The sequence below is a fragment of the Anastrepha ludens genome, chromosome 4 (assembly GCF_028408465.1).
Source record: "Anastrepha ludens isolate Willacy chromosome 4, idAnaLude1.1, whole genome shotgun sequence".
Taxonomy (NCBI): Eukaryota; Metazoa; Arthropoda; class Insecta; order Diptera; family Tephritidae; genus Anastrepha; species Anastrepha ludens.
The window spans coordinates 115,929,314-115,944,518 of NC_071500.1; the positions used below are offsets into that span (position 1 = coordinate 115,929,314).

Consider the following 15,205-nt stretch of genomic DNA (forward strand, 5'->3'; position numbering starts at 1 on the left):
TTTATAAATGAATATTTTGGAAGGATTATCAAGAGTGCATTGATCTTCATCATCGTTACAAAATGGAAAGAGATCGATTAATTTCGTTCCTGGGGCAGTGCGCCAACCTAAGTCCCATCAATCATCTCCATTACATCAACAGCTCGGCTTGGTTGTAGATATCTGCCTGATGGAGGTCTAATAATGATATCAAAACGGTGCTTCAGTGCTACTTGGGGAGTTCCAGACTGGTACCTTAACCATTTCAACTACCTATCTACCAGCATCTGTAAGACTTGAGCAACCACTATGCTTAAGTTATAACAAACTCCAACTTCCTTTTGGCCTATCGAACCACTGTAAGATCCAATTACGTCTTGTTAGTGTAATTTGATTTCACGAAGCACTCCCTTATTGGGATTCTTGTCTGCTAAATTTATCAAATTATTTACTTTTTATTATTATTATTTACATTTATGTAAGTATCAGCTGAGTATCTCTAAGTAGCAGAGTGTGCAAAAGAGTAACATGGTTAGAATTATCGAGTAGCACGAATAATCCTCATGTTGCAGTTTGTTTGCAAAATAGATATCGATGGCAAACCCAAATCTGCACAGTTTTGAATAACTCCACGGGAAAGTAAATTTTAAAGATCTCCCAACTTTCTTAAATTGTACTGAAAATTTGATTTAATAATGCAGAAGTCATTTACTTTACATAAACACACAAATAGATACTCATTTATATTCATTTATTTAAATTTTTTATATACAACATTTCACCGGATTTTATGATTTAGGCGGTACACGCAGTATAGCTAATATTTTGTTGAGTACAAGCCTGCGAGCGTTCATCGAAAAAGTAGTTACCTTCGCATATGCCAGTGGCAACTGTTACTCCATTCTTGCAGCGTGCATAAGCGGAGCAATCACCGGCCACATTGGCGTATTTGTTGGCCATGCCTTCGCAACGGTCTAAAGAACACTTGACGTTTAGGCGGTTGCGACATGACCAAGTGCTGCTGTCAAAGAAGTAGCCGTCCTGACATTTTAGATACGTGGGACTGCGATCGGGTTTACCATCACTTTGCTTGGCGCATATATAATATCCACTACACGATTCCTCGTCAGCAATATAGCCGACTAGGACATTATCCTCGGTACCGCAAACATCAATTTCTGGTTCAAGTTCTGGTGCCAGAGGATGACACACTGCTTCGCTTCGAGCTACACATTCTAAAGTAGAGTAGTTGAATGCTTGCCCTTCAGAGCACTGGAACGATATGAGTTGGCTCTCTTCGTCACAACTAAGATATTTTGTACAATCGCTGATGTCCGCAAGCACAGTATTTTTTGCCACGGACTTGCAGATGGTGCTGACGTTGACGGCTGCTGGCTTCAATTGGCAATTGTAATCTTTTGAATAAACGCACGCCCCCTTTTCTGGGTTATATATCAAGCTGTCGGGGCAAGTTGAGCGTGTTTCTGTCTGGTTGTTGCAGAAAATGTAGCCACTACAGTCATTCGGATCAGCCAGGAAGGTACCATCAGTTTGGAATGCACAACGATTGTCGTTTGAGGTAGATTCGTAGGGGCAGGTGACAGTTTCCTTACTCTCACAACGGCCGGCATCCTTATTGAAATATAACCCAAATACACACGAACCTTCTTCCAAATCTTCATCATTATATGAAGATGGGCACTGAACCCACGTGTTGCACGTATCGGGTTGTAGAATAGTGGTGCTGGGGGTTATTAATCTGCATATCTCCTCAACGCTTGTTTTGTTTTGACCAGCGTATGCTGACGTGATGGTGGAAAAAACCAAGAGGCAAAGTGTAACTGCAAATGGAAATGGAATTATTTAACGTTTAGTTATTTTCCTGTCTGGTTAGAGTGCGGACATGAATAGCTCAGGCCATTCATGAAATTGATTTGTTAAATATATGGGCCATTCGAGTTACTGACAATTTTTTCGGGCTGAAAGCAATAATGTGCCTCTTGCAGGAGTTGCATAGTAGTTGGATTTATTCATTTTGGCGCTATTTCTGCAGATTCCTACTTTTCACTTAAAAATTCACAATGCCGGTGATAGACAGCTCCAACAGCAGTTTAATTCATCAACTGAATTGTTTTTAAAGTTTGCATTGATCTTAAATATCCAGACGTACTCGTATATATTCACACAGGTATACATACATGCGCATACACTTATTTATGTATATAGGCATGCGTCTGTAAGTAATTATTATTGAAAATAAAAATACATTTGTACGAATTCCCAAAATTGAGCGGACTACTTTGAATGTTTGGTGATAAAAATTAGATATGTATGTATGTATGTTTGTATGTTTTCGTTCATACATACACATTTGTATGTATCTTTTTGTAATATAGCAACATTTTCGAAGAACTGAATGAACTTGAAGCCTGATATGAGTTATTGCAAAAAATCTCCCAATCATATAACAGACATAAGCGGAAATTAAATGAAATCATATTCTGTATTTCTCTTGTTCTTTCCTCACTGAAATTCAATGATCAATAGGGTTGTTTCGATAAATATGAACAAGGCTTATTAAAAAGTTGATTCTTGGTAATCAAACTATGAGCAACAAACACGTCTACAATTCTCACCATCTCCTACAACTTACCGACGAGATACGGAAATATATCAGACAACCACTGAATCTAATGAAATGCATACAGACCTCGAACGATTTACATATCCATACCGAGAGTTCATTACCATTGTCCCTGAATGTCGCCATCGGGGTCCAATCACCACCTGTTGCAGGCGAAATACTTCGTGTCAAACTCCAACCTTTGTAGAATCGACCTAGACTTATTCAGTGTATGTCCGGGATGCGAAGGTATCCTGGATAACACTGACCATCTTTTCGCAGGTACACTTAATCCTACTCATCTAACCCACCTCTGCCTCTATTCCTACAGACGTCGACTAATGATTTTACTGCTCTAAGTTTAGTCAGCTATTGCAACAACAATTCTCAACAAGCTTATAAAATAATTTATGGTGCGTTTAGAAGCGCTAAAACGGCACTTCTCTATAGCCACAAGAGCACGTCAGCATAACCAGTGATCTCAAATAAATAAATAAAAAATATGTCTAAAAAACACCGGCACCAGCTGGTGGAAGCAGAGCAAGAGGAAGACTTCCTCTGCGTTGGAAAGATCAGGAGGAGAAGAACTTGGCTTTGCTGGCAGCGGTTAGCACGAGAAAGGAACTACTGGTGCGCTTCGTTAAACTCGGCCGAAATCGCTTATCGCGTCAATCAAGAAGAAGAAAAAGATAAGTTTCATGATTGACAGATTTTCTAATTATAAAGAATGATTTATTATGACACATTCCTATCGCAGCCAATTCTTCGGACCGGTATAACATGCGGTTTTCCCGACAAACGACTGGCGCTCCAGTAAATTAACTCTCGTCTATCGTAAGTGGAGCAGGATCTTATTTTGAGAGCTGTCATCGAGCCTATCTCTGTATCAGAAGTTTACTACTACTGCGTTTGCTTAAAACCTACAGACACTGTACGACACGATTTGTGGTCACACGTTGCTCTCGCCATAAGCCGTCTCCAGCGTTTACTGCCTCTACTTCGCACAATGTGCCGGTACCTCCTTTAAGCCCTACAATGGGAACCTCAACGGCTTCTCGGAGCTCACTAGTGCAGTATTACTACCCCTTCGTTCATACCACCCACCCCTGCTTCCCGCTTCAACCAGCAGTTCTTGGTGCCGCGTATGAAAAACGATTTGTGCTTCTGTGCACAACCTAAAGTTCATAAATGTCAGGCGCATTGGCAGTAAAACATTTGAAGAAGTGGACGACTTTCCTAAATAAATGGGTGTAATGGTGAAGATGACTTCCTTGAATGAGACCAAAAAAAAATACCTCTCAACCGAAATTTTTTAATGTAAAATGCCATATTGACAACGCGCATAAACATGAAATTGTTTGATCGATACTTTACGAGATATCGATCATTACAGCCTTCCACCGAGAAAGTATGGATTTCCTTTTCCCCTAGCCAATATTTAATACTTTCAATAATTCGTAGTATGCTGTGATGCATGCACCTTGAGAAGCTTAAATTATTTTCCAAAATTTTTAGGTAACTACAAAGTAAGGAAAATTGATTCGAGTTGTGAACGAAAATTAGGGACTAATAGGTTTGGATCCTGTCAAATGAACAAAAAAGGAACGCTGGTGTAAATGTGCGCTCCTCTCATTTTCAGCTTCCTAATAAAAACTATCAACACAATCAGTGAATACATTTTGAACAACGCCATTCGTTTTTTATTAAAAATGCATAATATTTCATGTAGAAGTTATATTACAAATAGCATAATTTGGTTTGGTGTCAACGCAGCCTCCATTGACCTCATCGATATACGGGTAATTTTCGTTCGTGCAGGTGTAGTTAGCCGTGCTTGCCTGGTTACCAGAACACGTATGATATTGTGTGCAGTTCGTAAAAGGCACAGTTGCGAATTGTATATTAATATTTCCACAACGATTGAGTTTGCAAGCGTAACTTATAGGGCTGACGCATTTTTGGAGAGTGGGATTGAAATGTGTTGCAAAATCACAGCTTCTCCATTGACCCGATCCGCTGGCGCTTGAACACGAGTAGTAACCGTAGCAAGTATATCCATCCTCTACGTACTGTACGCCCCCTTTAGCTGCGTTATATGCTGAGCATGCGGATGTGTCAGGTGCATATGCAACAGACGAGGAGTTGTTAGTGGTTGTGCATGGATTACTCTTTTGACACATTCCGGTTAAGTTATTATAGTAGGTGTTATTGGAGCATTTTTGAGCAGTTCCTGTGCCATCCACACATCGAATGAATTCGCCACAAGTACTTGCGCCAACAAACACGTTATTTTTCACTAGACGACAAACGGAATCAGTGGGACAAGTGTAGTCATAGTTGCATTCCACCAGTGAAGGTTCATACAACTGATTTGTCGGGCATGAAGAACATGACACTATCTGTTTGTTAGAGCAATAGCAGTATCTATTACAGTTATTGGGGTCAGCAACATAGCCCGGCTCGTCCAAATTTGCGCATATGTCTTTTGCAGAGGTACTGCAGGTAACTTGAGAGGCATAATTACATATAGCCTTGGATGAATCGTAGAGGTAGCCATCTGGACACAGTCCTTGGTGCGTCAAATTCCCGCCAGAGCAGTAGCCCCAAGCTTGGCAGTTGTCAGGGTTGGCAATGTATCCTCCAGCGTAGTAAAGACACGTTTCGTTCATTGTGTAAACGGCATCAACTGATCCATGCTGAACGATCAGCAGACCGAATAAAGAGAGCAAGAGTTTCGCCATACCAGTCATCATAAATAAACCTGTCGAGATAGGAAACATATATTGAAATAAACATTTAAGTGAAAGTGCAATTTTCAAATTGGATAAACAGGTTAATATAATAAACTGGAGAATAATATTTGAAAAATAAATTGTTTTCGGTTCCAAAACAAACTTTATAATCTAGATCAGGCGCTCGTATGTGTATCATCTCGTTGAAAACTTATCTAGTTGAACACTTAGCGCCGTTAATGATCGATGTTACATCCTGTAATGAGTAGCTTTTGCTATAAACACCAACGCGTACTTTGATATGTGCAGCAGGAACTTCGGTGAAGTCAATTTTCATACAACCCAAATGCTTTCGGGACACGGCTATTTCCAGAAATACCTGTTCAAAATAGTGAAATGCGAACTCCCCACATTCATATGCGGCGATGCAGCCGAAGATGACGCTGAGCACACCTTTTTCCAATGTTGGGAACAAGAACGTCGAATGCTGGTGAATGCAGTTGGTCACATAATCGCTGATATTATGTTAAGCAGAAAGGAAACGTGGAAAACCCTCAGTCGTTTCGCGGAAGCAATTCTCCGGATTAAAAAGCGGTACTTGGACACAGACACACAAGCATAGATCGTATATTGAGGAAGAGGGAACGCCACTCTGAAGTAATGCAAAAGCGGTTCCAGGCTGTTCGACGGCTCCAAGCGAGGGGGAGTTTTTCAGTCTCCGGATATACAATACAATTGTTGGGACGGCAGCTTTGATGATGCAAGAGGCATTTTAAACCTCCTCATCCGCAAAAAAAAGGAGACAAAATATGTGTGCATTTGAACGCGTTCAGTGGCTTTATTTGAAAAGTTGTTTCTGATCTGAATATCTCTGCGTACTCTTCAATTTACTTTTATTAAACGGCCTGCCTCAATTAGGATGCCACTTGAAGGCGTCCAGCAGCGTCTAATAGGAATACATTACCTTTAATTTCAGATACTTTCCTTATCGATCCTTAGTGCGTTTTCCTTGATCGTGAAAACAATTCGATTATTTGTCCCGAGATGTCAACCAAATGCTGCAACCGAAACTATGTCTACGTATGTTTCAAAATGTGTAGGAGCATTTATAGGTCTCCCTACCACTGCCACCGTGAAATTTCAGTGCAAAGCATTATTTAATTTTACCATGTTTTCTTGCCGATAAGCCATTCGTTTAGACCACCGAGAACAAATTAATTTTTTCCTGTTTATATGTATGTCTCATTTCCTGTAGTTAGACTTTGGTTGCGAGCAGGGAAACCACACACACAAACACGCAGATCATTAGGGTAAATGCTTGAAACATCTTATTAGCGCGCAAGTGCCGAATAGATAAGGCTTTTGTTCTACTATCGCGATATTTGTTCGCTTGTACAAATGTCTGTATGTACCGTGAATCATGTAGTATTGGATTAAAAATGTTGTACTAAGATACTAAAAAAATGGTGTACTGAGGTAAGTAGAGAAGATGCTAAGGGGGAGACTAACAAGCATTTTAAACTAAAAAATGAAAGATGATTGTAAACTCCCAAATCCTTTCAAAGACATTGGATAGAAGTTACATATAATAAGTGCATATTCATGAGTAATGTGGACATTTTATGCCATAAGTTTATCGTCTCTGTGACTTACAGCAGATGGCAAGAAAGAGTCGCACTTTTTTCAGCAGCTCTCTTCAGTAGAAATTTGCACTACTTGGGACAAACTTCGAAAAAGAATAAGAATTCCCTACACTTTTATATCGGTATAACAGCTTTGAAGTACTTATATTTTGAATGTAAGAGGGGTTATCTTTTATTTTCCTTAATAGAGGACTTGGTTGCGTCTCGCTACTTGTGATAAAGCCAGCAGTTTGTGCAAGTGATGAAGAGAAACGTTGACAGCTACTAGATCCACCTGTTAGTTAGTGGTTAAGTGCAAATAATGAATAATCAGCCCATGCCCAAGAATGGCAAGATATGAGTGTTGAGAAAACTTCTGCCAATCGCAAAAAAATATTGAGCTCATTAAGATTTAAAGTATGACGCACTGGACACGAATGACGTTTGCTAGATTGCTAATCGCACCGAACTGAAATAATTCGATTGCAGCATTTTCGGTTATGGTGGTCCATACCTACAGTAATTTGATTTATTATAAAAGTCAATTGAAATGCCATAAACAAAACTATTGCATCATTTGGAGACCTGCTGTTGGCAGTCTACTTTTGTGGGTGAATCACAAACCTCCGCCTTCTGATCCCAATACATTCCTTCTGGACAGGAAGTCAGCACTGGCATACCTATTATGCAGATATAGTATTTACTGCAGTCGGTGGAGTGGCGCAAGTACGCTTGGCTCTCTTTAGGGCAACTGAGCACATCAAGCCCAAGGTCGTTTGTACGCCCGGTGAACGAATTTACAGCTATGGTGGGCGGAGTGTGTATGAGCTGATTATCCGTGTATGCGGAGCTTGAGGGATGTCTTGTACTCGCAATTTGAGACCAGCTGGCATCTATTGTTGACTGAGGCAACCATGTAATGGGGCCCGCAACGCCATTGGCCAAGGAATAGCATACGGTGTAAAACCCGTTCTTTGGAGGCATATCATTCAATTGTCCGTCTGAGAAATTTGTGGCCTCTTCAGACGCTGTTGTCATTTGTGAATTGCTCATTGGAAGAGTAGTGCCTATATAACATTCGGCCAAGGGGCGAATCTCACAGGCTTGACGTTTATAGTTCCAACCGGTTCCGCGCCCACACTTGTGTGGCAACATGTGCCCGAAAGCACAAATATAGTAGGCACTACAATCGATGGGATGCGGTATAAAATAAGCTCCGTAATGATGGCATGCCACGTTTTTCGGATCGTAGTTCGACATGGGGTCAATGGGTTTGTGAGTATTAACATCTAAAGCGCTGAAATACAGATGGAATCGGTTGGGCAATGGTTCAAATGGGATCTGCTTTTCTTCTTTTGGCGTAAGTTCACGTATCGGCCTAGGTGCACTGTTGAACATTTCTATTTCAGCGGCTACTTCAGGATGAGCCGGAGTGTGATGAGCTTGCACAGCATCAGTCTAAAGTAAATATACGTGAATTTGAATGTAGACGCACACATATGCAAATATCTATTATATAGCGATAAATTATCTCATTGAAATCACCTCATTTATTTGACATTTTGCCATATCTGGCCAATTGCACACTTTTTTTTTAGCGTCAAAATGTAGCCCTGCATCGCAAAAGCTTATCAACGGGACTGTGCCACATACGAAATATGAATTGCAATCACGTGGATTCGGTGCAGTATCCCCACTCTTTGCATTTTTGCAGATCTGAATAAAGAAGTAAGAAAACGAGAGAATCGAAAAAACAGGCTACTTCATCCCTTTATGACATACCAGCTGCGACAAATCCTCAATGCTGTAACTTAATCCGCAATGGAGAAATGCGATAGGTACAATAAAACGCCACATAATTATTCTTTACTGAAAGGCCGTCACTCACTCTTTGGGACGGTTGCTCTGAATGAATTTATTCGAATATGTTTTGAAGTCGCCTATCATTGCAAAATCAATTTTATAGCGCCCGAACCGTTTTAACGGCCAGTTAGAGGCTTTGATAGGCGAGACATGTCGTACAAGTGGAATCAATTAGCTTTACAGCGAAATTTATGTTATTCATTTATATTTTTTTCTTTTCTGTCACTTGAATGTTTTTTAAAATAATGTAAATATCGATCATCAATAAAACGATAAGAAAATAAGGTGTATGTTAACAAGGGCCGTATCCAGGAATTTTGGAATTTCGAGGGGTGGTGTTGGGGTTTCGTTCTAAAATTTGTTTTAACATTTTTAAGTATCAGCATCTCAGGGAAAGTCAAGTTTTTTTTACATAAAATAAGAAATAGAAGAGTAATAACAAAAAAAAAACTACCAAAAAGGTACAAAAAACATTTTTTTTAAGCTTAATCTAAAACAGTATTGTAGCAACTATTCAAAGCGCATCTATTAAAGATGGTGGTCTTGACTAACAACAATGTTTTGTACGTGTGAGAATTGGCAAAGTAGAAAACAAATAATGAATTCGCCTTGTATCATTCTGAGCTGACAGCCGCATGGACGCGGTGAAAACCAAATCAGCTGATTTACCGATACCACTTTTAATAGAATCGCTTGCATCTAGTACAGACTTCCTTTATACAGATAAAAAAGAAGGCAACACTCGATAGGGCTTAGGCGATTTACTCTTTATTCTCCTCTCCAGTGGAGTGTTAAATCATTTCCAAGTCGAAAAACGAGGTTGTCTGTAAAGCCGGTTTACTGACGATAGTTTAACGTGACAACGTCATAAGAAAATATTGATGGAATGGTTGCAATTTTCAAAACAAAATTTTAATTGTATTTGTTTGATAGATATTTTGTATGGATATAGAGGAGGAGGTAAATGGAATTGCAATGGAATAGGTCAAGTTACATGTACACAAACGTGAAAAATGACGAATCATTTATCAAATTCATGAAAGATATCTTCAATTTCGATTGTGCATCAGACGTTAATAAGTCAACAACACTTAGAGGCATCATCATCGATTTGACTTTCTCAAGACACATTACACTTGAAACACTCCCTTTCATTTCCTATTTTTCCTATCATCGTTTATTCTCAACAGAGAATTGGTTCATTACCATGCACACAGGAAGAAGGCATATGCAAATACAAGTATGCGAATTTATATACAAATGCGCATATACATACATATGCATACATACATATGCTCACTCAAGTAGGACAGAGCCAGATGTCGAACGTTGCCGAACGCGGTGGCCGATTGTGCTCTTTGTCGTTCGTTCCGCGCTCTCACTTGCAGTTCAAGCACATTAGCTTACATTTGCTTGCATACGGAATATATTCGTATATTTGATATGTCCATATGATTTGTATGCATCTTTACATATATATTTGTTCTTTTTGAAAATTGCGCGAAATTGTATTATATATGTATAGGCATGTTTATATACATATATTAGTATACAACATATCTTATAAGGTATATGGTAAATATTACCATACATTTTTTCCTTCATATATAATAAAAAAATTAATAATAATAACATTAAAACAACAGGTTTTATTAACAAACTTGGTTTTATTTTAAATTCTTCAAGTAAATCAAATTAATAATAATCAATAAGAAGGCATATGCAAATACAAATACGTGAATTTATATATGTACATATGCGCATATACATACATATATACGCTCACTTAAGTAGGAGAGAGCAAGATGTCGAACGTTGCCGTTCCTTTGCTTTGTTTGCTTTGTCGTTCGTTCCGCGCTTTCGCTTGCAGTTCATTCAAGGTAACGGCAATGAGCAAGGTAACGACAAATGAGCAAGGTAACGACACATTTTTTCGTGCGTGCAGCCGGCTAAATCGAATTATAAGACGTTATCACGTCAAAAGATCGTTCTGTAGTATGTAGGACAGACTTTTCCTCTATTTATTTATCGTAAGGAAATTTCTAGCGCCAATATTTTTGTACAGTTCAAGTTCGTGATTTGTGCTGAACAAATTGGCGTTGAAAATAGCTAGCAGTTATTTCGATAATTCTTTAATTGTACTACTCTCTTGCCAGACGATATTTATTATGCTCCGCATTCCTTTTTAATTCAAATTAATCCAAAGTTCATTAAAGAAAGTGAGATCAATATGTCAGATATTTTCCTTCGATAGATTCATTCGATAACAGTTTTGCTCTTGCATTAACGCATGTGCCATTAGAAGCTTTTGAATGTCAAATTATCAGTTATTTGGGACTTTTCCGGACATGATTCTATTTATTGTGGCAACACTCTCCTCAATTTCCTTTTTATTATTGTATATTCGCAGAGAATGTAAGGAGAGAACGTTTATGTATAGAGAAGTGTCAATCACAGGATCGCATGGAATTTGGAGGGGTACTCGTCCCACGAAGACCTATCACCACAGACACATTTTCCACCAAAAGTTAACATGAAGAGACTGAATTATGTAAACAAAGAATGTTAACGCTGAGGGTAGCTACAGCTGCGATATTAAAACGCCATTAATATTATATATGTGAGAATTTTTTCTACAATATTTACTTTTTATTTCATTTATAAATCTTTCTTTATGTATTATTTCACATTTCGTTACTTATTCAATGAAATATAAAAATATCATTAAAAAAAAGTATGTATTCTTAAATCAATGGTGCGAAAATACCTTTTCTATATGCTTCAAAGTGTGTTCAGATTTGAGTTCTTTACACTACAAGCACAAACTTCAAATAAGATTGCATACTTTTAGGCATTATTCCCTGCACATAGGCCAGTCGATAGACCAAAAGCATCGTTTTTTATCTAATCGCTAAAGTTTTTGACGTTAATTAAAAGTTCATCAATTCCTATGTACAGATTATCAAATTGAATTGCAACTGAGTAGAACAAAGTAATTATTCGCCCAAGTAAAATAGTTATCTGCATCATAAAATTTAATAAAAGCATGTATGTATGTATGTATGTACATATTTACATTAGACATGTGTTCATTCGAGTATATTTTAAAAGCTACGGTAAATAGCATGAACACCATTTAGTCCCATCATCTAGTTGTTAAAGCAAAGTTCCGGAAATGGGAAAAATGTTGTGGACAGCCTGCTTTGTATTGCTGTTGCTGAGTTGCGTGGATTCAGTATCGTTGGAGCAAAAAAAATCAACTGCTGGCGAGTCAGAAATTGTGGCAGAGGACATAAATTTCTTTCATCGCATTGTGGAACAACTGACAAATAATACGAGACACTATTGGCGAGCGATCAAAGACACAGAGGTTGAGGCAGGTGCATTGGAGCAAAGGCGTCTGAACTGGCGCCAGCTGACGGCGGCCACTTTTGGTTAAAAAGCCGAGCATCAGAGAAGCTTCGCGTACTATGATACATATTTATGTGTGTAATTTAAGGTGTTACCTTCGTATGAGATAAATGTTTTCCCTTGTCTGCACATATGTATGTATGTAAGTGCTTTCAAAAAAATGGTGGCATGTAGTTGACGGGATTTCTCCTCTTGCAGTGCGATCTTAGCAGCAGGGAAGGCCGCAATTTACACAGATTGCAGTTATGGCTCTACAGTATACGAGTACATGATTCAATAAATAAAATAATTTAAAATATAAAGTGTAAGAAAAAAGAAATAAAACTAGTAAAAGTAGCTAAATACATACATATACATGCACATACTTTATTTTCAAATCAATGGACTCTAAACTATTTAATTAATCCTTTCCTATTTTCAGCGCTTCTCAGCTTAAAAACATAATATAAATTAATTTAATTAATTCCATTGTCATGAATTAGAATTGAAGAGATAAAATTTTTATTTCTTTTTGCTGCATTTTCTGCAAAATTAAGAATAAAATACAATATAAAAATGTATTATTTTTTTGTCCATACCAGATGTTTGTACTATATTAGAAAATGGCATGACAAAAGAAAGTAGGAAAATGGAAAAAAGGCGCTGAAAAGTTGCCATTTAAAAAAAATATATAAGCGTGAAGAGTTTTAGATACGGATTGATTTGAAAGCGAAATGAATAATTGTAAAAAAAAAATTCGGCCTACACATCTAAGCCACGGTATGAAGGTTATTTTAAAAGATATCGTTTTGAAATAAAACATGTACAATTTTAGATTCTTTCACTATTTTTATGTAAAATACGGCTTTAACAATTACCATTAGCACGTCTACAGGTAAAAAGCGCCAAACAGTCGATTCATGAATGCCAAATTGCTGAGAGCGTCGAAATATCAATGTTGAAGGTTGTTCAGCAACACTTTACACCTCAGCAGCAATGTTCTCAACAAAACGCTTAGTTTTTGGTCTGCCTGTCCTCTTTCTACCCTCAACACACTCTTTAAAGTTTTCACCAACCTTTGAATTGTCGACTCATTATTGGACGGTTATTTCCACCAAAAAATAAAACTTTTTTCGATATTTTACTCTTAAAGATCGACCATTTTCATAATAAGTTTCAGTAATTTTAATTCGTTGTTCGATTGCATAAAATTGAACATCTGTGTACTTGAAATGTGTAAAAAGGTACTATCTAGGAGTTATTTACTACTGGCATCCAGGCGTTACTTTTGATGAGACCCCTTTAGACTATTAAATTCGTATACATTTGCAAACAGCAATGCATGAATTCTTCTAAAGTTCGGTTTTTCAATTTACATAAAAAAAAAATCAAAATTAAGAAATAAAAAATAGGAAGTAATAATTGTAATTGAAAAGAAGGTAAACTAATTCTGCAGATTATTTTTACTTCCAACTAACATGTGCATACAGGGTTTGATTGAAAAGTAATGAGCCTTCCCGCGCGGAGCGTCTGCCAAGCGATCAACCGAATCGGCTGGTGGGGAAAATGATCGTTGGACCTTCCCTTCCACTAGAAACCGGTCCCACTAGAAACCGGTCGCTGGCAACAGCAGTGCAGTCAACATCGCTCCGCGCGTGAAAGCTGTTTTAAAAGTGTGCAAAGATTTTGCAGTGGGGAAAATGCAGTGACCGTTGGAGCAACGTTACGATCAAATTTTGCGTAAAACTAAACAAAACGAGTACCGAAACCATTGGGCTACTCAAGGAGGCTTACGGGGACCAATCTCTGTCCAGTGCCCAGGTAAAATGGTGGCACAAGTCGTTCAAGGAAGGGTGACTCTCGAGGCATCGTCCACAAGGAGTTTGTACCTCCAGGAAGCACTGTAAACGCGGCATTTTACAAAGAAGTGGCCTTTCAGCTGAAAACCCGCGGCGCCCGGGTTCGGCCCGACTTCGTCAACAATTGGACCCTTCATCACGACAATGCGCCGGCGCACACCGCCTTCCTCTGCACCTCTGGATTGGCCAAGATGGGGGTTCCCGTTCTTCACCACCCTCCCTACAGCCCAAGACCTGTCCCCTCCGGACTTCTCCTTGTTCCCGCGCCTGAAAAGAAAGCTGAAGGGGAGGCGTTTCGACTCCATCGAGGCGATCCAAAAAACTGTGACAGCCGAATTGAAGGCGATTCCGACGGATGAGTTTAAAAAATGTTTCCTGCAGTGGAAGGACCACTACCAGCGCTGTATTGACGTTCAAGGATCCTATTTTGAAGAATATTAGTTCTATAAGCCAAAAGGTTTAATAGAACTACTTAAAAAAAATAAGGTTCATTACTTTTCAATCAAACCCTGTATATATGTATAAGTACATACGGCAACAAATTAGCACGCAATATATGATAGTTGGACCGCCAGTTTCCGACAATGAGGCAAATGTGAGACAATGGCACTGTTGAATGGTAAAAAGGATGCAAGGTAAAGCATGCCGGGCTCCAATAGACGAATGAATGAATTGGCTGCAGAAAATGTTAATAATAATAAAAGTTTATTTAAATAACTATTATAATGAGAACAAATGTGGATTTTATTTTTTTTAACCATGTCCTCAAACTGTTGTTCGATACGTCGGATACACTCGCTCTAATTCACTTGCTGGAGAAGTGATGTCGGGATGCTGTTAACCTCGCGACTGATATTTTCTTGTAGTGCTGCGACGGTCGCTAGGTTTGTTTCATATACTTTACTTTTGAGGTATACCCACAGAAAACAGTCCATAGATGTATGATCGGGCGACCTGGGTGACTTGGATATGTCACCAAAATGGCTTATCAGTTTAGTAGAAAAGAAATCATGCAGCATCGGCATGGTCGTGTGCGGCGTCGCTCCATCGTGCTGAAACCATGTGTGTGTACTGAAGAGCATCTTCTCTCATTATTGGCAGAAAATAGTCGTTCAGCATGCGTCGATAATTCTTTTA

General features: G+C 38.6%; 3 protein-coding genes across 3 annotated transcripts in view; all 3 read right to left on the minus strand.

Annotated features, from left to right (window-relative positions):
* Positions 1-9,056, minus strand: part of LOC128861970 (uncharacterized) — a 32,595-nt gene extending 23,539 nt beyond the window's left edge. The window contains exons 1-5 of the mRNA XM_054100345.1: positions 8,739-9,056; positions 8,502-8,672; positions 7,538-8,414; positions 4,344-5,363; positions 849-1,820 (exon numbers count right to left, since the gene is read on the minus strand). Coding sequence (XP_053956320.1) covers positions 849-1,820; positions 4,344-5,363; positions 7,538-8,414; positions 8,502-8,672; positions 8,739-8,813 — 3,115 coding nt within the window. The 5' untranslated portion in view covers positions 8,814-9,056. The remainder of the gene's footprint in view (positions 1-848; positions 1,821-4,343; positions 5,364-7,537; positions 8,415-8,501; positions 8,673-8,738) is intronic.
* On the minus strand, positions 757-2,061 carry LOC128860748 (peritrophin-44-like). The gene is made up of 2 exons (XM_054098467.1): positions 1,947-2,061; positions 757-1,820 (listed from the first exon to the last, which is right to left on the minus strand). The coding sequence occupies exons 1-2, from the start codon at positions 2,011-2,013 to the stop codon at positions 775-777; spliced, it is 1,113 nt and encodes a 370-aa protein (XP_053954442.1). The 5' UTR covers positions 2,014-2,061; the 3' UTR covers positions 757-774.
* On the minus strand, positions 4,297-5,357 carry LOC128860750 (peritrophin-44). Its single transcript, XM_054098469.1, has one exon. The coding sequence runs from the start codon at positions 5,353-5,355 to the stop codon at positions 4,324-4,326; it is 1,032 nt and encodes a 343-aa protein (XP_053954444.1). The 5' UTR covers positions 5,356-5,357; the 3' UTR covers positions 4,297-4,323.
* Positions 9,057-15,205: the final 6,149 nt, after the last annotated feature.